The 26,056-nt window shown below is 45.6% G+C and overlaps 2 protein-coding genes across 2 annotated transcripts in view; one reads left to right on the top strand and one right to left on the bottom strand.

The window, feature by feature from the left end:
- POFUT1 (protein O-fucosyltransferase 1) overlaps positions 1-6,719 on the top strand; it is a 31,600-nt gene extending 24,881 nt beyond the window's left edge. The window contains exons 5-7 of the mRNA XM_049779285.1: positions 531-723; positions 2,726-2,968; positions 6,196-6,719. Of these exons, the coding sequence (XP_049635242.1) occupies positions 531-723; positions 2,726-2,968; positions 6,196-6,384 (625 nt within the window). The 3' untranslated portion in view covers positions 6,385-6,719. The remainder of the gene's footprint in view (positions 1-530; positions 724-2,725; positions 2,969-6,195) is intronic.
- COMMD7 (COMM domain containing 7) overlaps positions 1-26,056 on the bottom strand; it is a 911,502-nt gene that overhangs the window by 417,154 nt on the left and 468,292 nt on the right. The gene's annotated exons all lie outside the window — the stretch shown is intronic.

Genomic DNA, 26,056 nt, shown 5'->3' with positions numbered 1-26,056 from the left:
TAGAGTGCCATGCAAAAGGGCAGGAAGCTTGCTTGTCTGGCTCCTCTTAGGACCCAAGCACATGGCAGGCTGTCAGATGTAGGGGTTTGGTGCAAACTAAACAATTAGATCTGGCACACACATTCCCTGTTCATCACCTTTAGTGAGCAGCTGCCCCAATCCTGCCATGTAGGGCAGAGGGCAAAGACACTGTCCAGACACCCCACCCAGGAGTCAGTGAGTGCACCCCTGATTGAAAAAGCATGACCTACAAAAGGTTGGAATGCTCCACTGTAAATTTATCATTGTTAAGCAAGCTGAGAGGGTTGTAAATTCTGTGTGGCGGGACAGCATTGTGAATTGGGCCTGCCACCTCGCCCAGGCTTCTTATCAGCCCTCTGCAGTTTCACAACTTCCCGTGCATCTTGCTTGTCACCAGGGCCCCTCTGCGGGGTCTCTAGGACATAGTACAAGGCCATCCTTTTTACCATGAGAAGGTAGTGGTCAAACTCAGTGCATCTCCTAACATCCCTCTTTTGTCTCCTGCCTAGATTTTCTCCAAAGGAGCATCCAGTGTTGGCGTTGCCTGGGGCCCCAGCCCAGTTCCCTGTGCTGGAGGAGCACAGAGTCCTCCAGAGATACATGGTCTGGTCAGATGAGATGGTCAAGATGGGGGAGGCCCAAATCCGTGTCCACCTCACACGGCCCTATGTGGGCATTCACCTGCGCATCGGTTCTGACTGGGTAATTTCCCCTGGCTCTTGTGTCCCCAAGCAGGGTCTTGGTCCATGGAGTTAAAGGAGGAATTCCCTGCTTCAGTCCCAGTAATGGCCCAGAGTCTTGGCCCAGTTTTTTCCTGTTCTGTGCTTACTATGGCAACACATGTTTCTAAATAGGGTTTCTCTTGTCCATGCCTAGGATTTAGCTAGAGGAACACAAACCCTGGAGAAGAGGTAGGGCTCTCACCTAAAGAGAACAGTCTCTGAATGTAGAGGCTCCTGCTTATACAAAAACCCACTTTGGGGGCCGGAGAGATAGCATGGACGTAGAACGTTTGCCTTTCATGCAAAAGGACGGTTTGAATCCCGGCATCCCATATGGTCCCCTGAGCCTGCCAGGAGCAATTTCTGAGCGTAGAGCCAGGAGTAACCCCTGAGCGCTGCTGGGTGAGACCAAAAAAACAAACAAACAAAAAAAAACCCCACTTTTTCTTTTCTATGAATATTACCTGGACCAAGGGCCAGAGAGATAGCATGGCGCGTAAGGCTTTTGCCTTGTATGTGGCCAACCTGGATTCAATCTTCAGCATCCCATATGGATGGGCTTAGCATCCCTGAGCCCCACCAGGAATTCTTTCTGAGTGCAGAATCAGGAATAACCCCTTAGCACCACCATGTATGACCCAAAAGCAAAGCAAACGGAAAATAACCATACTCATGTAGACAACCTACTTAGTGTGTATAAGAATATGAACGTGCATTTTAAGAATACTCATTGGGGCCAGAGCTGTAGCACAGCAGGTAGGGTGTTTGCCTTGCACATAGCCAATCAACGTTTGATCCCGGAATCCCATGTGTCCCCTGAGCCTGCCAAGAGTAATTTCTGAGCATGGAGCCAAGAGTAAACCCTGAGCATCGCTGGGAGCAGCCCAAAAACGAAAAGAAAAGAATACTTGTTGTTGAAGATGTGAAAGCTCAGTAAAAAGTAAAGAAATTATATCAAAACATATTCCAACTGAGGAAGTAATCAAACATTTATTTACATATGAAATTCCCCTCTTGCCTCCCCCTTCCACAAAGAAAACAGGCGAGGCCCAGAATATTTTATGAGTGGCTTAGGTCAGACCTTCAAGGAATAGATAGCTGTTATCTGTATTTTCCTAGAACATGAAAAGATAAAATATGCTAATTTTTAATGAAGCAAGCTTTATACTAACACCAAACTCAGATAAGATCAATACAGAAAACTGTAGCCCATTATCACAAACATAAATCATAAGTAAAATCTTAGTAAGTAAAAACACAATAAAAGATTAGAGAATCTACAACACAAGTAAACTTTCCAATTTTCTATATTAATACCAAACAAAAAAAATCACATAGGGGCCAGAGAGATAGAGAGGACACTTACAGGCAGTGTATTTGGGTTCATTCCCCAGCATCCCAAATGACTCCCCCCAACCCCACCATGAGTGATTCCTGAGTGCAGAGCCAGGAGTAACCCCTGAGCACCACTGGGTGTGGCCCAAAAACCATAAAAGAAAAATCATATTATCTCAGTAGAAGCCAAGAAAATATTTGATAAAAGTCAACACCCATTCATGAGCAGGAGGGAATTTAGCTAACCAGGAATAGAAAGGTCCCACCTTAACTTGATAAAGTTATCTGGAGCAAACCCATAGCAAACATGTGCTTGTGAGAGCTATCAGAAATGTTCCCACTGAAGTCAGAAATCAGATAAGACCCTCCATTAGAACCCCCAGGCCCAGAATTCTATTGGAAGTCCCAGATATGGCAGTAAGGCCAAGAAAACAAATTGCTATTAAAAGCCCATGTCCCACTGCCCAGAATAAATAACCTCTGTTACTCTTTGCATATATATCTTCCTCTTCCCTTTGGGCTTTTGTGAAAAACAGACTTTTCCTGTAATGCCTGCCCTCACCTCCCATCCATACCCCTTATCAGCTCTTGCTTCTGTAGCTAGGGGGATCCACTTGCTTTACACTGTGTCCCCACCCGCCCCACAGAAGAATGCATGTTCCATGCTGAAGGATGGCAGCGCCGGCTCCCATTTCATGGCATCGCCACAGTGTGTGGGCTACCACCGCAACACGGCAGCCCCTCTCACCCCGACCATGTGCCTCCCAGACCTGAAGGAGATCAAGCGGGCATTGCAGCTCTGGGTGAAGGCCCTTGGCGCCCAGACAGTCTACATTGCAACAGATTCTGAGAGCTACCAGCCCGAGATCCAGAAGCTCTTCAAAGGGAAGGTAGGCTTGGGTCTGGTGGGAGCCAGAGGCAGTGACCCTGTGATCCTTTTCCCCACTTATGGCCCTTGACCCCATGGATGTTTTCCTTGATTATCCAGTTCCTTTCCTTCAGAGCTCAACTTGACATTTATGTATGATGACTCTAGGATGAACTTTACTCTTATTGCCAGGGTGTTGGTAGGCACTGTCATGGCCCTTTCTCATATCTAGATGCCCTTCTTAGTTTGTGTAAGACCTGTGTCCAAATGCATCTTTTGAGCTAGAATTATAATACAGCAAATAGTGCTCTTGTCTTGTATGCAGCTGACCCCCAGTTCCATCTTTACACCCCATATGATCCCCAGTTCCCACCAGGCATGAACCATATGTACAGAGCTAGGAGGAAACCCTGGATACCATCAGGTGTGGCCTGAAAGAAAAAAAAAAGAGAGAGTAATTTCTCTTTGCTGGCTCATTGTTTCATTTCTCTGCATCAAGCTTGGTGCTTTGCTGCCATTGGCTTTGTAGGCCCCAATATCTAGGAAAGTTCCTGACACAGCATACACTGATGAAATGCTTCTTTTCTCAGGACATCAAGAGTGGGCCCTTATGAACTCGGGAGGTAGCTCAAAGAGGGCTGGAGTGCATTCTTTGCTTGCAGGAGTCCTGGGTTCAGTCCCCCTTACCACATGGTCATCATCCTCCAAACAAAAAAAACACCGACAGGAAGTGATACCCAAAACAAAACAAAACACAAACCAGTGTTGATTCTTGCTGGAGAGCCAGTGGAGCAGAGGGAGGGAGAACAGGAACTCTGGAGCCAGAGCACTTGGCCTCTCCGCAAAGAATGACTTCGCTTTTCTGTTTCTGTTTCCTGTCTGTAAGATGGGATTGAGATAATTTCTTTGTCTCAAGGCAGTTAGATCAGGGATGTAGAGTTCAAAACAGTCTAAGCCTAGATAAGTGCTCCTGAAAGGAGCCATCTCTGAGCAAGAAGGTGCTAGGTGATAAAGGGAAGAAGCTGTGCTCAGGACATGCTTAGGAGAGCAAGACTATCTAATCTTCAGGACCGGACAGAATGAGGACAGAGGAATGGTACATACATTGCTGTGTCAATGAAGAGTAGAGGAGAAAGGTAGAGGTAAGCCATCAGACTTTGTTTTTTCTTGTCTTTGTTTTGGGGCCACACCCATTAGTGCTCCGCTCAGGATACCTTATGGGATTCTGGGGACCAAACCAGGGTCCACCACATGCAAAGCAAGCACTTTAGCCACTATACTTTCTCTCCAGTCCCATTAGCAATCAGACTTTGTAGAATAAATGCAAGCCCTAAACGTGTCTTCATACCTTAAAAACACACAGAAGTAGATGCTCTTGGCTGTGTGCTGAGGGACTTCCTTTTTCTCTTTTCCCTCCAGATAGGCTGGAAGGACCAGGAGTGCCAAGTCAGGCCTTTTGGTCTCCCAACCACCCTTGATAGAAGACTGCCCACTGGGAACACCTCTAGCTCAATCCCTCTGTTGTATAGCCCAGGAAACTAAAGTCCCAAGGAAGCTAAAATTTACCCTAGAGGTCTCAGAGCTAATTATAGTGGGCTGACACAGAGCAGGCAAGTTTCAGGGTGTGGGTGGAATCGTTCTGGGGATTTTGGCCACGATTAAACTGGTGTAATTGCTTTGCTGCCATCCAAATCACAAGATGATGATCTTTGCTACATCAGAACTCTGTGACAGCACAGCACTTTCTACTCTGATTCTGCCCAGGCCCCCACCTCTGTATTGAGTCGAAGCTTTTGGAGAGTCCCAGGGAGTTTTTTTGTGTGAGTTTTTTAGGGCTGATCTACTTGTAACACCTTCAGCTTCTCTCCATTTTCTATATCCTGTTCCTGTGTTACTGCTCTTGCCCTTTGTCACTCCTCCCTCCTTCTCCCAGGGCTTCAAGCCCACCCTTCCTTCCCAGCAAAGCCCTGCCCTTCTTTCCAAGTGGGCCAGCATCACAGAATGGGATGATCCATCTGGGCTCACTCTTCTCAAACTCAAGAGAAGAGACTGTAGAGATCTATAATACAGGCCACAAGAAAGATCCAGGAGTTCAGAGCAGGGATTGTCATTCATTCATTTATTTGTCAGCTCAACTCATTGAAATGGGCCCTCATCAGCAGTGACAACTCACAGAGTCTAGGGGCAGGAAATAGACATTAGTTGAGAATCACTAAGGAGTTACACTTATCATCATTGTTGTCTGCTCAGATATAAAGAGATACAGTTGTGTGAGAGAATCTACAAGGCAGAGGACCCTGACCAGGGAGGGTGTCTTCAGAAAGGAAAGACTTGAGCCCTAGGGAAATGATTAAATAGGTATGAACCAGGCAAAGAGAAGCACCAAACAGAGGGTGGAGCATAAGCAAGCAAGCAAGAGTCTGGAAAGGAGGAGGAGGAAGGTATGAAGGATGTGGAGAGGTGGTTGAAAATGGCCTGTGCCCGCATTCAAGATCTACATTCTTGGGGCTGGAGAAATAATATAGGAGTTAAGACACTTGCCCTGCATGTGGCTGTGGCATTCGTGATAACCCTGGTTCAAAACCCCAACACCACATTTGAGCATCAGCATGTGTGCCGCCAAACAAACAATAAGGGGACAGGTTTCCTCTGGCTGGTCTAAGAGTAGCAAGAGAGGCAGTGAAGAAACAGGGCAAGGGACAAGTGGTCAGGGTGGCTTTCACAGGGAAGGGTAAGCCTTTGAGAGTAGAATGAACCTTTGGACATCACTTAGGAAGGGAACAGACAAGACTGTGGGTTTAGAGGCAACCAGGCAACAGAACCAGATGAGCAGGGCACTGTTTAATCAGATGATGGTTTGGGAGTGGAAGCCAAGCTCAATGTGATTGGGGCTTCATGAGAAAGGGCCAGCTGGATCTTTCTTTATCTGGTCAGGGAGGTGATGACAGGGAAAAAGCATTCCAGGCAGAGGAAACCACACATGTACAAACTTAGAGCTAGTCCATTTTATGTGTGGGACAGAATTTGTTGGGAACAGGGGTAGGGGGTACAGTGTAGTCTATGTGATTGGAGACCAACGCAGCTGCATGCCACATATCTGTTAGGTTTTCAACCACATTATCTTCATTCTTTACAAGCCTCCTTTTGAGTGTCTAATGGACAGAAGAAAGAGGTTGGGCACACAGACTGCCTGTGGGCCCAGCCACTGACCTGCAGGCACCTTGGCCACATTGATCTGTCTTCTTGCAGGTGAAAGTGGTGAGCCTGAAGCCGGAGATGGCTCAAATGGACCTCTACATCCTGGGCCAAGCCGACCACTTTATCGGCAACTGTGTCTCCTCCTTCACTGCCTTCGTGAAGCGGGAGCGGGACCTCCAAGGCAGGCCATCCTCTTTCTTTGGCATGGACAGCCCACCACAGCTTCGGGACGAATTCTGACCCTGACTGCAATGTACCCTGACCTGGTCTGACCTGGACCGTATGGTCGGGCCTCCCAGGATGGATGGACAGGGGACTCAACTTCTCCCCTGGGCCTGCTGGCACCAGAGCAAGTCACCAAGGAATACCTGAAGAAGGAAAGTGGGCATCTCCCAGGGCACAAACAACCAGACTCCTGCAATCCAAGCATCTCCTTTTGTCATGTGCCTCATGTGCTTCATGTCTCTCATGGTTGTTACTCACAGCACAGCAGTTTGGCCTCTGTCTGTCCTAAGAAGCCGGGACACTGAATTCTCTTCAGAGAGTTTTTATGTTTATTCCTAGAGAGAGAGAGAATGTATAGTTTTGATATGTTATTATGACTCCTGAGATCACCCCCTTCTCGAAAAGTCAGTGTTCTTAGCAAAGGTATCTCAAGTGACCTTAACTGAAGGATGGATCTGCTAACCATGTTTTCAGGTGAGCTCCAGTGTGGCTCTGAGACTCATTCCCCACTGCCTACTCAAAGCCATTGATGCTCCCTCCTAGGCCATTTCCAGAGGTAGGAGCATGACCCCTCTTTCCTTGGCAAACACTAGGCCAGCATATGCTATTGATCCTGGTGGCATGTGTTCCTCTCCAGAAGACTCAGTGCTGCTTCTCCAACAAGGAAACCTCCTTAGAACCAGGCCATCTAGCTTGGCTTTCTGTCCTCAGCCTGCCCCAATCCTATACCAGCATGGTCTTGCAATATGTTGCCAGGAACCAGAAGCCTGGTCTAGTACTGCTGAAGACTGTGCTTCCCTTCCTGAGTCCTTGTTCTTACGTCTTCAGATTCCAGAATTTTGCCATCATGTTGGGATCTAGTGCCTTCCAGACTCCCTTTTGCAGCTAGAGCTCCTACACCCTTTCCTTAGAGAGGGTTTGCTCAGTCTCTAACCAGAGAGAGGATGTGCAGGGCACAAACATTTCCAGAATTGCCATTTAGAAGCAAATGCAACCCTGTCTGCCCCATGTGACTCCGGAGTCACAGGTAGGAAGTTTCTCAGATGCTGCTGGGGTTTTTTGTTTGTTTGATTGTTTTCAGGTCACACCCAGTGGCACTCAGGGTTTACTACTGGCTCTGTGCTCAGAAATCACTCCTGGCTGGCTCAGGAGACCATATGGGTTGCTGGGGATCAAACCCAGGCCCGTCCTGGGTCGGCTGCGTGCAAGTCAAACATCATATTGGTATGCTAGCACTCTGGCCCAGATGCTGAAGTTTTAATAATCCAGAACTCCTGAGAGCCTGTGGGTTGTTTGGTTGTTTTTAGTGGGGGAGTGTTGCAAGTCAGCCCCTGAAGAGGTTAACTAATGGAGGGATGGAGGATGAGTTCTTTCCCCTCCAACTCGGAGCACACGTCTGCCACCCCGTCCAGCCGATGGTTCTGAGGTGAAATGGCGGGTAAACAGCTCACAGACAGTCAGGCTTGTGGAAATATTAACTTTATTTGGTGGACAAGACTGAAGTCCAAAGTCTCAGCCTTTCGCCTTCCACAGACCCTTGTTTTTATCCCCCAGAATCAAGTACCACCCAATGGTGGGATCAGATACCACCCAATGGTGGAAGCAGAATCAGGTACCACCCTAGGGTGGGGGCAGAATGCCAGGTCACACCCTAGGGTAGGGCACAATCACCGATCAGGGTAGGGTCAGTAACATAATAATTCCATAAAATGTTTACATACACAACAGGAGAGGTTGTCTGTATGGCTCTAAAATTCACACCGAACATCCAAACATTTCTTTTTTTTTTTTTTTTTTGGCCACTCCTGGCTCTGCTCAGGGATCACTCCTGATGGGCTTAGGGTACCATATGGGGTGTCAGGAATTGAACCCAGGGCAGCCATGTACAAAGCAAATATTCTACCTGCTATTCTATCCCTCCAGCCCCCACATCTGCACACTTCTTTGCCATTTGACCTCTCCCCAGCCTTCAACCTAGGGAAAGTCAAGCTGTAAGCCAGCAGCCAGGTCAGATGCAGGTCCACACAGAGGCCCCTCCATGGACCAACTTTAGGGAAACACCTGATTTGCCAGGATGGGTCAGAAGTCGCAGGGACCCCAGAACTCAGGTACCATGGGTGACACTATTTGCTGCTTATGCTTCAACCCAGCCCCAAACAGGAAATACTATCGAGCAGGTTGCCCTTCAGACCTTCCCACATAGAATCACCATGAACATTTTCCAACCGTGGGCAATATCCAGAGCCATGAGTGCCTATGCACTTCATCCTCCATGCAATCTTGTGAGGGACACTTGCTCACAAGGCTCACTTGCTGCTCTCACTTCCTGGATTGGTTCTTGACCCCACACTTGATGCTGGCCTGAGAGTCTGGGCGCTAATGGGCCATCCAAACCCCTTTGATTAGTATCAACCATAATACCAGCCTGTGTTTCTGGAAGAGAGGGCACTGGAATTCCTGTCGGAGCCAGTTGTGTCTATAGTCAAGCACTTGGTTCCTCTTTGACCCAGTTTCCTTGCCATAAAATGGTGATAAAATTGCCCTGGTTGTTGGAAGGCTCAAAATCAAATAAAGCATGAGGAGGAGCACACATGGAAGAAACCCCTGGCACCATGTAGCTATTGATGAATTGCACTGCTCCTGTACTTCCTCTGGGCCAATACTATGCTTGTTAAGTGAATAGGCAGTCTCAGATTCTGTCCCAGTCTCTGACATGGGAAATAGGCCCATTTCCCCTCTCTGCACAAGGCAAAGTCAATACTCTGGAAGTTTCATCTTTTTTCCCGAGGCTGTATCACTGGTAGTGGGAAACAGAATTTGACTTCCCAGCACCAGTGCTGCTAACCACGCTCAACCACCAGCTCATAGAATGCCTATGGTTCTGAGTGTTCATGAAGATGCTGAGGGGAAACTGACCAGACACCTCAGGGTCACCCAGAAACAAAGTCCACAGGAAGAGTGCAGCTCTCTTGAACGGCTGCATTCTTTCCATTCATAAAGTATTTATTGATCACTACTATGTGATCAGTAAACACTGTTGGGGCCTAGAAATTCAGCAGGGGATATGACTTTGTCTTTATTCTCAAGGAATATGCTTTTGAGTAATAAAAGAAACAGTAAATGTATTATTAAAAAAAATGAGAAGTGCTATGAAGAGAAATTGAGGGTATGGGTTAGAGGACGCAGAACAGAGAGCAGTTTCATAAGGAGTTTAGGGAAGGCCTATCCGAAGAGTGGCCAGGGAGGGACACTCAGGCTCTGGAGTCTCATGTTTGAAGTGGCCCTGCAGGCTGGATATGGGACAGAAAAAGGAATAGAGGAAGGTAGGAAGACAATGGGGCTCAAGCAGAGGTCCCTGCAGCAAAATGACAGAAGTGGTGAGATTCTAGCTAATATAAAATGATTTGAAAATATCCATGTCTTTGTTATCATTTTAATCATACAGTATAGAAAATTTAGTGTCCTGATTTTCACTGAAGAGTGTATCCTTTTATTTGTTGGTACTCAACTTTGAAAAATGTTATTAATGATAAAACATTCCATTGAGCATTTCATCACTTAATATCATATTTTAAGAACTGAATGTTTCCTATTTTTTAGTAATTTGAAAAAGCCATTTGTAGGTTTTTGCAGCATCTAAAATTTTTTTATTATGTTCTTACAAGTGGATTTGTTAGATGGAAGATTTTTAACAAATAAGGGGCCAAAGTAATAGTACAGCAGGTAAGGTGTTTGCACACAGCTGACCTGGGTTTGATCCCGAGTCCCCTCTGGAGTGATTCCTGAGTGCAGAGCCGGGAGAAAACCCTGAGCATTGCTAGGTGTGGCCCCATAACAAAAATAAATAAATAACTGTATATGTATATTGTAAATAAAATGAACTCTCAAATTCAACAATCCTCATCATTTCTCTAATCTCATTTTGTTTCCATCTCACCCCATAAGTCTTAAAGAAAATAGAAATATTCTTGTAAGGATTTGTTAACACACTGAAACAGGACAAGAAAGAGATCAGTCCAAAAAGTCCATAATGGCTAATAAAAATATTACTTTAAAAATGGGACCAAAGAGATGGCATGGAGGTAGAGCATTTGCCTTGCATGCAGAAGGATGGTGGTTCAATTCCCAGCATCCCATATGGTCCCCCGAGCCTGCTGGGAGCGATTTCTGAGTGTAGAGTCAGGAGTAACCCCTGAGCGCTGCCAGGTGTGACCCAGAAACCAAAAAGAAAGATCAGTCCTGTGAAGTTCAGACCTAAGCAACAAGGAGAATGAACTGTCCCTGATCTGCAAAATGACCTCAAGGTGGGCCACTCACCTCCTGCTTCCACTGGTTTTCCAGATTATTGGTCTCCTAAAGATCCTTGGAGCACTGATTTAGGAGTTAGAGTCCAAAGATCAAAAAAAAAAAAAAAGAAAGAAAGAAAGAAAGAAACTGAAGAATCGAATGTTTCCAGCAGTATCTAGGAATCTGCATCATACAAAGTACCAATACATGATTTTGATGCCAAGTAGCCTGAGAAACTTTTTTTTTTTAAAGTTTTTGGACCACACAGCAGTGCTCAGGGCTCACACCTGGCTTTATCCTTCGAGATAGACAGAACTGAGAACCATATGTGGTGTCAGGGATTGGACACCAATCCCTGCATCAGCCACTTACAAAGCAAGTGTACAGTTTATTGCTCCAGGACTGCACCTTTTGTGATCCTCAGGCCTAGACTTGGGTCATGGATTGTGCACTAGATGGAATACACAGCTAGACAGGTCAACTCTTTTGGGGAGGGAGGTTTGAGCCACACCCACAGCACCCAGGGGTTACTCCTGGCTCTATGCTCAGAAATTGCCCCGGCAGGCTTGGGGTACCATATGAAATGCCAGAATTGAACCCAGGTTAGCTGTGTGCCAGGCAAATGCCCTACTGCTGTGCTATTGCTCCAGCCCCCAGTTCAACTTATTTCAGTGGGTTTCATTGTTTTAGAAAGAGACTGAGCATAAAGAAGTAAAGAGTATGAGAGCACAGCCTGTAGGGCGTTTGCCTTGCAAGCAGCTAACCCAGGTTTGATCCCCAAGCATACCATGTGTTCCCCCCAAAATCAGCCTACTAGAGTGATTTCTGAGTGCAGAGCCAGAAGTAGCCTGAGCACTGCTAGGTGTGGCCCAAACACACAAAAGTAGGGGAGGGTGGGGTGCAGAGAATAGGGGAAGTAGTGGGAATAGTTGACGTTTAGGGAATAATAAATAATAACGCTTTGCTGGCCTCCAAACAAGGTCCTCTCTTTGTCTTTTCTCCCTTCCCTCTCCATCCTTAGTTGAGTTGATTAGGGGAACTAAAGCACTGCTAAAGGCAAGTCCTTTACTCCGGATTATGTTGTCAGAATTAATTCAAATTCTTCCTTTGACACCTGGTATACTTCAGGGTTGGGCCTACTCCCTTGAAATAACGTTATTTAAGGGCAAGCAGGTTTGTTTTGTTTTCACATCTAATCCTTTATTGATCATCAGCCCAGGGATACCAAGCTCAGCCAGGTAAACAGCGGGAAGGAAGGAACAAAGCATTTCCCAGAAACCTCCTTATCCCATGTAGTGACTCAACAGAAGAGAGAAGCAATGCCCACTCAGGTGGAGAGAAAACCTAGGGGACAAGTGTCGGGAGGACATCCAACGCTTTCTGAAAATGTACCTGTGAAGAAGAAAAGACTACATGTCTAGCCCTTTGAGAGTTATTCTCTTTTTTTTTTTTTTTTTGGTGGGGGGTTTTGGGGGTGGATTCGAACCAATGACCTTCTGCATGAAGGCAAACATCTTGCCTCCATCCTATCTCTCCCGCCCCAAGAGAGTTACTCTCTTATATGGGAAAGATTTTCTCCCAATATCAAGTAAAAAATAGTTTTAAGAAGGACAATAGAGGATTCGAGAATATTTTCCCGGGCCCGGAGAGATAGCACAGCGGTGTTTGCCTTGCAAGCAGCCGATCCAGGACCAAAGGTGGTTGGTTCGAATCCCGGTGTCCCATATGGTCCCCCGTGCCTGCCAGGAGCTATTTCTGAGCAGACAGCCAGGAGTAACCCCTGAGCAATGCCGGGTGTGGCCCAAAAAAAACCAAAAAAAAAAAAAAAAAAAGAGAATATTTTCCCTCATTTTTCTCAATTCTGCTAAAAATGTCAAAAGATCCGTGCATGTGTCATGAAATCTTTTACCTTGTTAATAATATGTCCTACGGGGGTGGGAGAAATATTATAGCAGGTAGGATGTTCGCCTTGCACATGACTGACTTGGATTTGATCCCCTGCACCCACATGTGGCCCCCAAACTCCATCAGTAGTCATCCTTGAAGCAGAGCCAAGTGTAAGGCCTGAGTACAGCCAAGTGTGGCCCAAAATCCAACAGGGGAAAAAAATCTTCCTATAACAAATAATCTCATGAGAGTTTATTAACATTGTCTTTTGCTATGCTTTTATTTTATTTATTTGGGTTAGTTTTGGTGTGGCTCAAAAAAGATTTTATGGAGCCAGAGAGATAGTATAAGGCCCCCAGGTAAATTGAGTTTGAGACCCCTGGTATAAGGGATAAAGCATATGCCTAGCCTGCCCCAGCAATGCTGACTCGAATCCTGGCACCACATATGGTTTCCTAAGAACTACCAGGAGCAATCCTGAGCACAGAGGTGGTTGTAGCCTCTGAGCACCACAAGGGATGCTCTCTTCCAAGTAATTCTACTATGACTGTGAAAGTTATCTGTTTGGGGATCTTGAGCTCAATAAAGTTGAGATGTTTCTAAATTTAAAATGTTGGGGCCTGGAGCCTGAGAAATAGCATGGAGGTAGGGCACGGGTCTCAAACTTAATTTACCTGGGGGCCGCAGGAGGCAAAGTCGGGGTGAGGCAGGGCCGCATAAGGGATTTCACAAAAAAAAAAAAAAAAGTCCTCAAACGTCATTATTAACAGTTTTAATTATTTCTTCTGAACATGAATAGAACATTGAGTGAAGATCATGAACAGTTCTTCTGAACATGGCATCTTTTGCCTATTCCTTGCTGCCAGAGACTTGACAGCGCTTCTTCTCACAAATCTGAACCACATATGGCTTTAGAGAGGAAGCAGTTGAGACCCTCAGTATAGCTTGAAGATGATCATCATTAAGTCTAGACCTGTACTTTGACTTACTGAAGTTCAATGTGGAGAATAACTTTTCACACAAATATGTGCTCCCAAAAAGACACATGGTGCGCTTGAACATTTGGGAAAGCTCAGGGAAGCTGGGGGGCTATTTTCTCAAAAATTGTCCATGCATGTCTGCTTTTCCACTAATATCCCTGAACTTGGCTTTGAGATCAGAGTTGCATTGCAGGTCAATGAACCCCATTTGAAGCACAGGAGGGGCATCTTGCACATCAAAGGAAAAGAGGTCCACAAAAATTTGGAAAGTGGTTCTGTGCTTTTTGAAGTCTGCAAATCTGTGATCAAATTCCTTCCCTAGCTTAAAAATAGCATCAACATATTTAACGCCACTGAATGGTATGCCTGCATCCACAAGTTCCTTGCATGCTGAGAAATGGCAAAGGTTTGTCTGAGAGCTGGGATTTCCATAACACAAGTTTTGTGGAGAATGCTCTCACGTTGTCATAGGCAGCACTGATAAGCTGCCCCGGGCCTTGTAACATCTTGTTTAGTACATTCAGCTTATGTGTGATGTCAACAAGAAAAGCTAAATCCATGAGCCATATGTGATCACTCAACTCAGAAACAGCATTTCCATCCTTCTCCATGAAGGATTTCACTTCTTCTCTCAACTCAAAAAATCTTTTCAGGACATTTCCCCTGCTGAGCCAACGTACCTCAGTGAAATAGAGCACACCTCCATATTCTGACTCCATTTCCTCTAAAAAAGAGCACAGAACCTCCTGTGCTTTAAGCCCCTGGATTTGATTTGGTTGATGCATTTCACAACAATAGACATCACATTGTCACACGGCAGGCATTTACTGCAAAGGGCCTGCTGATGGATAATGCAGTGAAGAGCAATGGCCTTCTCTACACCCTCCTCTTCAACTTTTTTTTGAACAAGTGCCACCAGTCCATTTTTCCTCCCTGTCATCGATGGCACTCCATTGGTTATTATTCCAACAAATCTCTTCCATGGCAAACCTGCATTCTCAATGGCATCACACAGACACCGAAATATCTCATTAGCGGCGGTCTGGCCATGCATTGGAATTATTGTGAGCAGCTCCTCTCCTCTGTCAATTCAAAATTGCAACCAACACCACGGACATAAATTTTGAGCTGCGCAGTGTCTGTTATATCTGTGCTCTCATCAAGAGCAACTGAGTATGCATCAAAACATTTGGCTTTCTCACACAGTTGATGATAAATGTCACTTGACATGTCAGAAATGCGTTCTGCCACAGTGTTGGCAGAAAGGCTGATTTTGCTAAACTGACCTTTCTTTTTGGACAGATAATACTTGCAGCCTGTAACATGCATTTTTTAATGAACTCCCCTTCTGTGAATGGTTTCACTGCCTTAGCAATCATCTCACTAACCATGTCACTAGCTTTGACAGATGCAACATTCTCTTTGGTTGCTTTCTTGAAGAAATCTTGTTGCCTCATTAGACATGCTTTAAGACTGGCAACCCGCTTGGCTCTCTCATTTCCTTGATATTTTGCACATTTCTCAGCATGTTTAGTTGAATAAAGGCGTCTCAAGTTGTATTCCTTGTGCACTGCAACTTTGTCTGAGCAAATAAGACATGTGGGGATGCCCCTGTGTCTCCCACTTTTCCTGAAATTGTCTGTCATCATCAATCTTTCTCTGCAGGCTTTGATGAAGTCATGATGAAGGTATGACAAAATCTAATTCTGTAATAAACTTCTCTCCCTTCTCTCCCTTAGGCCTCCGATAATGCAAGGGACAGTGGGCAGGAGCAGTGGAAATGACATCTGCGCTAGGCGCAAAGTATTCGCGATTATTCGCTTACCAAATATTCGCAATAAAAAATCGCATTAGTAAAAAAATTCACAAAAAGTCACATTAAACATTTGCATACCCCGAACGGAACTGCTGGGGTATGCAAATGCTTAATGCGATTTTTTTCTTACTAATGTGATATTTATTGCGATTATTTGGTAAGCTTATTTGAAGGCCAGCCGCGGGCCACAAAATGTTGTTCGAAGGCCTGCGGGACACGAGTTTGAGACCCCTGAGGTAGGGTGTTTGTTTTGCATGCAGAAGGACGGTAGCTCGAATCCCGGCATCCCATATGGTCCCCCGAGCCTGCCAGAAGCAATTTCTGAACGTAGAGCGAGGAGTAACCCCTGAGCACTGCCAGGTGTGACCCAAAACCAAACAAACAAACAAACAAACAAAAAAATGTTGGGGCCTGGGGCCGGTGAGGTGGTGCTAGAGGTAAGGTGTCTGCCTTGCAAGCGCTAGTCAAGGAAGGACTGCGGTTCGATCCCCCTGTATGGTCCCCCCAAGCCAGGGGCAATTTCTGAGCACTTAGCCAGGAGTAACCCCTGTGCATCAAACGGGTGTGGCCCAAAAAACAAACAAAAAAAAATGTTGGAGCCTGAGTGATAGTACAGTAGGTACTATTTGTCTTGAATATTACTGATTAGGGTTTGGTTCCCAACATCCCATATGGTCGCTCAAATACCACCAGGAGTAATTCCTGAGTGTAGAACCAAATAGATAAAATCACTGAGTACTTACTGGTGTATACCAAAAGCAAAAATTCTGTTTGTGAAAAAAAAAAAATCCTGTCTTGCTTTTGCTATTTTTCCCTAACATCTCTTTGGGCTTTTTCCTTATCAGATATGCAAATTATTTTCATTCTTTTTGCCATCCTCCTTAGATTCCATATATTGCATTTAACCTATTGGTCTACATTCAAGTTTAATTTTTTTGTTTTTGTTTTTGTTTTTCAGGCCACTCCCGTTTGATGATCAGGGGTTACTCCTGGCTAAGCGCTCAGAAATTGCCCCTCGCTTGCAGGGACCATATGGGACACCAGGGGATCAAACCGCGGTCCTTCCTTGGCTAGTGCTTGCAAGGCAGACTCCTTACCTCTAGCACCACCTCACCGGCCCCAAATTTAATTTTTTTGCACTGAAAACCTTGCACCATTCTGAGTGCATTTGACCGAGCAGTTTCAGTTCCAGCTGTGTTGCTGGCCCTCATGAGGATGATGTCAGAAGCTTGCTAGGGCTGCACTCCAGGGCTCACTCTTTTTTTTTTTTTTTTGGTTTTTGGGTCACACCCAGTGGTGCTCAGGGGTTACTCCTGGCTATCTGCTCAGAAATCACTCCTGGCAGGCACGGGAGACCATCTGGGATGCCAGGATTCAAACCACCGTTGGTCGTGGGTCAGTGCTTGCAAGACAAATGCCCTACCACTGTGCTATCTCTCCAGCCCCTCCAGGGCTCACTCTTATGGCTGGCACGTAGGCCTTGGTTGGTGGGAAGCCTGAGCTCCTGTCCACAGAATAGCTTGCATGTCTTCACAGCACTATGGCTGACTTCCCCTTGGAGTGAGTGATCTAATAAGCCAAGAAAGAAGCTGCATTGTCTTTCCAGACCCAGCCTCACAAGTCACACACCATCACTTCTGCAGTTTTCATTGGTCGCCCAGGAGAAGTGTCCCCACAGGGGCTTTTACCCAAGGAGTTAAGGACCCTGGACTGGCTCTTCTTCTGACACCAAAGGCTTTTTTTTTTTTTTTTTTTTGTATGTTTTAACTAACAGAGTAAAATTTACTTTCGTGTATGAGTAAAGTTCTATGAATTTTAACACGTGTGGATTTGCATAACCACCACCACAAACAGGATGTAGAGCAGTTTTATCATCCCTCAAAAAACCCTGGTGTTTCCCTTTGTAGTGACACACTCTCACCGCCCTTAACCTATGCTCACCACTGATCCATCACGGTTGATTCATCTTCCTGAGAATATCACCCAGATGGAATCAGATCTTATGTTGCTTTTGAGAAAAGTGACTTGGGATAGTGCCATCAAGCTTCTTCTAATATGTGGCAGCTATTCAATAGTTCATTCCTTTTTATTGTGAGCCCTGTTCCACTGGGTGGATTTACTACAGTTTGCTTATTGATTTACTCATTGAAGAAGTTATTTCCAATTAGAGTGCTATAAATAGAAATGTTATAAACATTTTTGCCCTCTACTCTTTCTTCTGTCCTATAATTCCATTGACCAAAATGTTAGACCTTTTAAAATTGTTCCAAAGGTCACTTAGATCTTGCTTATTATGTTTTGTTGTTGTTGGCACAGAGGAGAGTTTGAGTCACTCCCAGTGATGCTCAGGGACTATTCTTGGCTCTATGCTCAGAAGTAATCCCTTGTGGTGCTTGGGGACCCATATATGATACCGAGATTGAACAAAGGTCAAAGGCCAAAGCTGCTACATTGAAGGCACATGCCTTTATCTCCTGTACTATTTCTCCTCGCTGCTATTTTTTAAATTTGTCTTTCTATATAATTTTAATATAATCGTTATATAAAATTTTCTTTCTATAAAATTCTATTAGAAATTTTCATAGATTAGGAATATCTATTGATCTATCTTACAGTCTATGGATGCTTGTGACGACTTCTTTCTCTGTTTAATTTATTCATTGAATTTAAAATTTTGAAAGGGGGGCCTTGGAGGTGGGAATGTTGCACTGGTGAAGGGGGGTGTTCTTTTTGTGACTGAAACCCAACTACAATCATGTTTGTAATCATGGTGCTTAAATAAAAAAATTAATTAAAAAATAAATAAATAGAGCCCGGAGAGATAGTACAGTGGCGTTTGCCTTGCAAGCCGCCGATCCAGGACCAAAGGTGGTTGGTTCGAATCCCGGTGTCCCATATGGTCCCCCGTGCCTGCCAGGAGCTATTTCTGAGCAGACAGCCAGGAGTAACCCCTGAGCACCGCCGGGTGTGGCCCAAAAACCAAATAATAATAATAATAACAATAATAATAAAATAAATAATTTTTTTTTTGTTTTGGGGGGGCTGGAATGATAGCACTGTGGGTAAGGCACATGGCTGACCCAGGTTCCATCCGCAGTATCCCATATGGTTCCCCGAGCCTGCCCAGGAGTAATTTCTGAGTGCAGAGCCAGGAGTAATTCCTGAGCACTACTGGGGTGTGGCTAAAAAACAAACATTTTTGTTTATTGAAGCCGAAGAGATAGCACAGTGATAAGGCATTTGCCTTGCATGCAGAAGGACTGTGGTTCGAATCCTGGCATCCCATATGGTCCCCTGAGCTGCTGGGGGGTGGGGGTGGGGGGGGACGATTTCTGGATGTAGAGCCAGGAGTAGATTTTTTCTTTTTTTTTTGGTTTTTGGGCCACACCCTGTGAGGCTCAGGGGTTACTCCTGGCTATGTGCTCAGAAGTTGCTCCTGGCTTCCTGGGGGACCATATGGGACGCCAGGGGATCGAATCTCGGTCCGTCCGAGGCTAGCGCAGGCAAGGCAGGCACCTTACCTCCAGCGCCACCGCCCGGCCCTATTGTATTTTTTCTGCTCTATAATTTTTACTTGTGTCCAGAGAGATAGTACAAGGATTAAAGTAAAGAACCACATTTGATCCCCCTGCACACCACCTGGAGTGAGCCCAAGCACTGCTAAATGGTGTGATGCCCTCCCCCCAAAAAACCCACGTAACATCATTGCTATTTTTCTTCTTTTGTTTTTTTTTTGTTGTTGTTGTTGTTTTGTTTTTGGGCCACACCCGGTGGTGCTCAGGGGTTACTCCTGGCTGTCTGTTCAGAAATAGCTCCTGGCAGGCACGGGGGACCATATGGGACACCAGGATTCGAACCAACCACCTTTGGTCCTGGATCGGTTGCTTGCAAGGCAAACGCCGCTGTGCTATCTCTCTGGGCCCCTTGTTTTTGTTTTTGCTTTTGAGCCACACCCGATGATGCTCAGGGGTTACTCCTGGCTATGCGCTTAGAAATCGCTCCTGGCTTGGGGGACCATATGGGATGCAGGGGGATTGAACCGTGGTCTGTCCTAGGCTATCGCACACAAGGATGATGCTTTACCGCTTGCACCACCACTCCAGCCCCTGCTATTTTTCTTAAATTATATTTTCCCCATTTTTTTCCTTTTGTTGTCACCATTTCGATGTCTGAGAAGCAGACCTTGCCCGCAGTGCTCACACTTCTGCTTGTGGTGCTCCCTGACTGTCACATGTATGGTTGTGTGCAGAGACACGTAATGGTGGCACACTTGTGCTGCTGTGGCCACCCAGATCACATTTGGTGATATGTAGTAGTGGTACATTGTACTCATAGCCCCAAGCCTGCAAATGATCTGCCACAGAGCCACAGCCCCAAATTCTTTGACATATTGTTTTGTTTTGAGGCCACAACAAGCTATGATCAGGGCTTTCTTCTGACTCTGAGCTCAGGAATCACTCTAGGTGGGGTTTAGAGGGACCATATGCAGTGCCAGATCTTGAACCCAGGTCAACCATTTGCATGGCAAGCTTCCTGCTCTCTGGCCCCATGCATTTAGCTGCGCAATGGAGACCATAAGCTGTGTCCAGTCTAGGTGACAAGACCCAGGAGCACACTTAGTGAGGGGGCTCCACATTTAACTTAAACAGATAATTCATTGGGATTAAGTGATTTACATTCTTGTGTAACTATCACCACTTAGCATCCCAGAACTTTTTCTTCTACCCACATGAAAACTCCACAACCATTGAACACTAATAACCTTCCTCTCCTTGGACTATGGTTTTAAAATAGTTGCTTTCAGGTCTTTTTCAGCCTGAAATCTTCATGTTTGGCATCTGTTCATTGTTTTTCTCTATGAGTTGAGGTTTTCTGGTTTCTTTGTATTATGAGTAATTTGTCCTGAGCACTTTGAACATTGTGTTAGAGATCTTGGTCTCCTTTTACTCCCACGGAAAGCATTGTTGTTTTTGTTTTTCCAGCACTTGACAAGTGGGTTCAGGCTTCAACCTTCATCTGCCTTCTTTGTTTTGTGGTTCTGACGTCAGTCATGCTCTCAGACCCTCTGTGATGCCTATGTATGAGTCACTCGCAAGTCAATCTGGAACTCAGAGATTGGGTTATCCAAGTCGCTGCACAGGGTGATGCACTCATATGCAGCCAAAGCCCAGGGATTTGAGGAATTGCTTCCCTCTACTCCTTCCTCCCTGCATCTCTCTCAGCCTTTCTGGTACCTCCTGAGGTACCAGACATTATTCACGCACTTCTAAGGCCATTTCCTAGCTGCACCACGTCTGGGCAAAGTACCAGAGAGTCATCCTTCCATCTTTGGACACTCCCAGCCACTCTCCGACTGAGAAAGAAGAGTTCTCTTTCCTCCTTGTTTCAGCTTTGCTAGCACCTGCCACTTTTTTACTTCCTCCCCATGGGCCAGAGGCTCAGAGACAGTAGGTAAGAGAGAGAGAGAAAAGAGGGAATCTCTCTCCGTTGTCTTGGGATGTTAGAAGATCTCTTTCCTGCTTCAGAAGCCCACCAGAGATAAAGCCAGGGACCAGGCTGGTTGGTTTCTGATTTCTGTGGGTTGAGAAAGGCCAGATAATGGTTTCCACTAATGTGGCACGAGGGGAATTCCCCCACCCCCGAACCAGAGACAGGATGTGGGGATGCTGGCTGAAGTCCGAGGCCTGACAGGGAAAGGATTCTTCTAGGCAAAGAGGAAAAGGACTTCGTTTCTATAGAGAATGAAAGGCCTATTTTTACCTGGGCTGAAAAGAAATGCTATGAGACAGCAACAGAGGGCAGTTCTAGGGAGAGTTCAGGGGAAAGGCCTTGCCTGAGGCCAGGGATGTTTCAAGTTCAATCCTGACCCCCACAGAACCCAGTGTAATCCTAGCAGTAATAAAGTTTTGGGATCTCAAGACAAACTGTTTGATCACCTGGAACAAGTGTGTGACCTCTGGTCCACACACACACACACACACACACACACACACACACACACACACACAGTCACTCACACTCACACATACACACACAAACAGAAAAGGAAGGGGAATACATTTAAAAATGCCTATAGTTTTCCCTCTTGAATGTTTTTTGTTTGTTTTGTTTTTGGTCCATACCCAGCAGCACTTAGATGTTACTCCTGGCTCTGCACTCAGAAATCACTCCTGGAAGGTTCGGGGGACAATATGGGATGCTGGGGATTGAACCTGAATCAGCCACATGCAAGGCAAATATCCTATCTGCTATGCTATGGCTCTTAGCCCCCCCCCTTGAATGTTTATTTCTCTCTTTCTCTCTTCTGCTTTCTCTTCCAATTATGTGTTTTCTATTGAACACCAACCCCTTGGCATCTAGGTAAATTTCATTTTTTAATTTTTGGACTATACTCAACAGTATCACACTCAGGTGTGATTTCTGGTTCTGTGCTCAGAAGTTATTCTTGGGGCCAGAGTGATGGCTCATCAGTAGGGCATTTGCCTTGCATGCACTGCCTCAGGAGGGACCAAGTTCAATCCCCTGACATCCCATATGGTCTCCCAAGCCAGGAGCGATTTCTGAGCGTATTGCCATTAGTACTTCTGAGCCCAAATTTTGGGTATGGCCCAAAATTAAAAAAAAAAAAAAGTTATTTTGGGCAGGCTTGGGGAAACATGGGATGCAGAGGATCAAACCCAGGTAAGCTACATGCAAGGCAAATGCCCTACCAGTTACGCTATTGCACTGGCCCCTTTGGTAAATTTCTTTGAATAAAAACATCTTTAAGGGCTGGAAAAACAGTACAGTGGGCTGAGCGTTTTGCCTTGTACACAGAAAACCCAGGTTCAATCCCCAGCATCCTATATGATCCCCCAAATTCTTCAGGAATAACCCCTGAGCACTGCTGGCTATGTCCCAAGAGCAAATCCTCCCCTCAAAAAATGATTACATTTATTGTGCTGAATCACCAGGAATTATCCTTTTGCTTATTTTTCTTAAATAATAACAATGGAGCTGGAGAGATAGTACAGCAGTAAGCCTTGCAAGCAGCTGACCCAGGACCAGCGGTGGTTCGAATCCTGGCATCCCATATGATCCCCCATGTCTGCCAGGAGCAATTTCTTTTTGTTTGTTTTTGGGTCACACCCAGCAGTGCTCAGGGGCTACTCCTGGCTCTATGCTCAGAAATCGCTCCCAGCAGGCTCAGGGGACCATATGGGATGTCAGGATTCCAACCACCGTCCTTCTGAATGCAAGGCAAATGCCTTACCTCCATGCTATCTCTCCGGCCCTGTCAGGAGCGATTTCTGAGCAGAGAGCTAGGAGTAACCCCTGAGTACCGCTGGGTGTGGCCCAAAAACAAATAAGAATAATAATATTAATAATAATAATAATAATAATAATAAACAATGCACACTGGGAAAAATCACATTCAGATTGGGAAGATATTTCAGTTTCTCAGAGCATATATATACTTTGCAATGTGAAGAGGTCTGGGGCTTTGGTCCCCGTACCTCAGGGTTCCCTCCAAGAATTAAATTGAGGAGTAGCTCCTGAGAACCACCAAGTATAGATTCCCAAATAATAAAACAGAAGTCCCACCTTATTTATAAAAAAAAAAAAAAAAACAATGTGCAGGACTGGAGCAGTGGTGCAAGCGGTAGGACATTTGCCTTGCACACGCTAACCTAGGACAGACCCTGGCTCTGTCCTCCAGTGTCCCATATGGTACCCCAAGCCAGAAACAATTTCTGAGCACATAGCCAGGAGTAATCCCTGAGCATCGTTGGGTGTGACCCAAAAAGAAAAAAAAAATTGCAGACAAAACAAAAAACTGGAAATACATCACATGCCTGGTATGTATAAGGCCTAGTGTCCATCTCTAGCACCACAGACCCTTGAGCACCATTAGGTGTAGTCTATTCTACCAGGTTCCTTTCACTACAGCATTGGGTCCCAGGACCAATGAGCTGAGCACTGCTGAAAGTGGTCCCTTGTAAAGAAAAAGAAAATGTAGTAGCAGCACTGCAGCGTTTTGTGGGTCAGACGTTATAAAAAAAAGAACAAAGCACTCTTCCAAGTGCTTCAGGAAGTACATGAACTTGGGGAGGATTGGGTACCAGTAGTAGTAATGGCACAAATATTTTTGCTATGTTCTTTTTGTTTGGGGGGGCACACCCAGTGGTACACAGGGCATACTTCAAACTAAGTATTTGAAGTTGCTCCTGATGTGTTCTCAGGGGATCATGTGGTGCTAGAAATTGAATCCAGGCCTCTACATGCAAAACTTGTCTTTGTGCTCTATTCTTTTTTTAATTTTTTTTTTTGTTTGTTTTTGAGTGCAGAGCTAGGAATCAGTCGTGTTCAGGGCTGGCTCTGTATTCAGGGAGCATTTCTAGTGGAACTTGGGGAAGCCGTATGGGATTCAGGAGATTGAATCCAGGTGGGTCATGTGCAAAGCAAATGCCCTACCCACTGTAACTGTTGCTCTGGCCCCTCTGGTCTTGCGTGCATGCACATGCACACGTGTGTGTGTGTGTGTGTGTGTGTGTGTGTGTGTGTGTGTGTGTGCGCGTGTATGTATGTAACTCCATTTCAATCTCCAGCACTCTATATGGTCCCCCAGCACCATCAGGAGTAATTCCTGAGTCAGAAGTAGCTCTGAGCACCGCCAAGTTGAGGTCCAAAACCAAAACAGAAAATCAAACTTTGTGGAATTTCTTTCTTGTTTTTGTTTGTTTGTTTGTTTGTTTGTTTGTTTTCTGGTTGGGGGAGGGCTCACACCTGGCGGCGCTCAGGGGTTACTCCTAGCTTTGCGCCCAGGAATTGTTCCTGGCAGGTTCAGGGGACCATATGGGATGCCAGGACTCAAACTGGGATCCATCCTGTGTTGGTTGTGTGCAACCTTACACTGAGCTATCTCTCCAGCCCCAGAAAATAAAACTTCTGAGCCATAGATATTAGTGATCTATAAATTGTCTTATTCCTCAGCAACTGAAAACAAATAATTGTTGGGGGGTGGGGGAGGGTTGGGCCACCTCTGGCGGCACTCAGGGATTACTCTTGGCTCTGTGCTTAGAAATCGATCCTGGGAGGAGGGGGAGGTGAAAAAAAATAAAAAGAAATCGATCCTGGGGCTGAAGAGATAGCATGAAGGTAGGGTGTTTGCCTTTCATACAGAAGGATGGTGGTTCGAATCCCAGCATCCCATATGGTCCCACGAGCCTGCCAAGAGCTATTTCTGAGCGTAGAGTAACCCCTGAGAGCAGCTGAATGTGACCCCCCCAAAAAAAAAAACAAAGAAAAAAAAAAAGAAATTGCTCCTGGCTTGGGGAATCATATGGGATGTCGGGAATCAAACACAGGTCCATCGTAGGTCAGCTGTGTGCAAGGCAAATATCCTACCACTGTGCTACCACTCCAGCCCCTGAAAACAAATAATTTTTTCTTCTGTGATTTCTGAGAGTCAGGAATCTGCAGTTAGATTAGCTGGGGATTTGGCTCAGGTCTATAGTCAAAAGGAGGTCAAGAGGTCAATAAGAAATGGCTCCAAGGGTTGGTGGAGTGATTGGTTTCATTTACAACACTGCAGAGTCCCCTAATTATCCCATATGAAACTCTTGACTAACTGGGATTGAGGGGTAGTTCCAAGATGGTGCACACAGTTGTTGGCAAGAGAATTCAGTCATCCCTGATATGGATTTTCCTGTGTCAGTTTTTGCTATGCAGCTGTTTTTATTCATTTTTTTTTCCAGGCTTTTTTTTGGGGGTGGGGTGGGGGGAACTACACCCAGCAGTGCTCAGGAGTTACTCCTGGCTCTGTGCTCAAAAATCTCTCCTGGAAGGCTTGAGGGACCATATGGGATGCAGGGATTCAAACCACTATCTGTCCTGAATAGGCTTCATAGGAGGTAAATGCCTTACTGCTGTGCTATCTCTCCAGCCCTCTGCAACTGTTTTATCTCCAATAAGGAATCGAGGAGAGACAGCACAAGAGACTAAGACCTCAAGAGGGCCCGGAGAGATAGCACAGAGGTGTTTGCCTTGCAAGCAGCCAATCCAGGACCTAAGGTGGTTGGTTCGAATCCTGGTGTCCCATATGGTCCCCCGTGCCTGCCAGGAGCTATTTCTGAGCAGACAGCCAGGAGTAACCACTGAGCACCACCGGGTGTGGCCCAAAAACCAAAAAAAAAAAAAAAAAAAAAAAGACCTCTAGAGACCTTGTGGCTAGAGAGTAAGGTGCTTGCCTTGCACACAACCAACCTGAATTTGATCCCCTGTATCCTATATGGTCCCCAGGTGTGATTCTGAGTGCAGAGCCCAGAGTAGTCCCTGAGCACTGCCTTGGTGTGGCCTCCCCCCAAAAGAGGGAATTTGTGAACAACTCAGGGACTGTTCCTGACTCTGTGCTCAGAATTCTGACTGTGTTCAGGGGACCATATGGGATGTTAGAGATTCGAATCAGAGTCATAGCTACATGTAAGGCTATACTATATCTATACTATATTATAGAGATATATACTAGACTATACTATCTTCTATAGTATGTTTTCTCTTCACGTCACAGAGTCCTTTAAAAAGCCTGACTCATGGCCAGAGCGGTGGCACATCTGCCTTATCTGTGCTAGCCTAGGGTGGACCGCAGTTTGATCCCCCAGCGTCCCATATGGTCTCCCAAGCTAGGAGCGATTTCTGAGAGCATAGCCAGGAGTAATCCATGAGTGTCACCGGGTAT

The sequence above is a fragment of the Suncus etruscus genome, chromosome 9 (assembly GCF_024139225.1).
Source record: "Suncus etruscus isolate mSunEtr1 chromosome 9, mSunEtr1.pri.cur, whole genome shotgun sequence".
Classification (NCBI taxonomy): domain Eukaryota; kingdom Metazoa; phylum Chordata; class Mammalia; order Eulipotyphla; family Soricidae; genus Suncus; species Suncus etruscus.
This window is presented reverse-complemented; position numbering and strand designations above follow the sequence as displayed.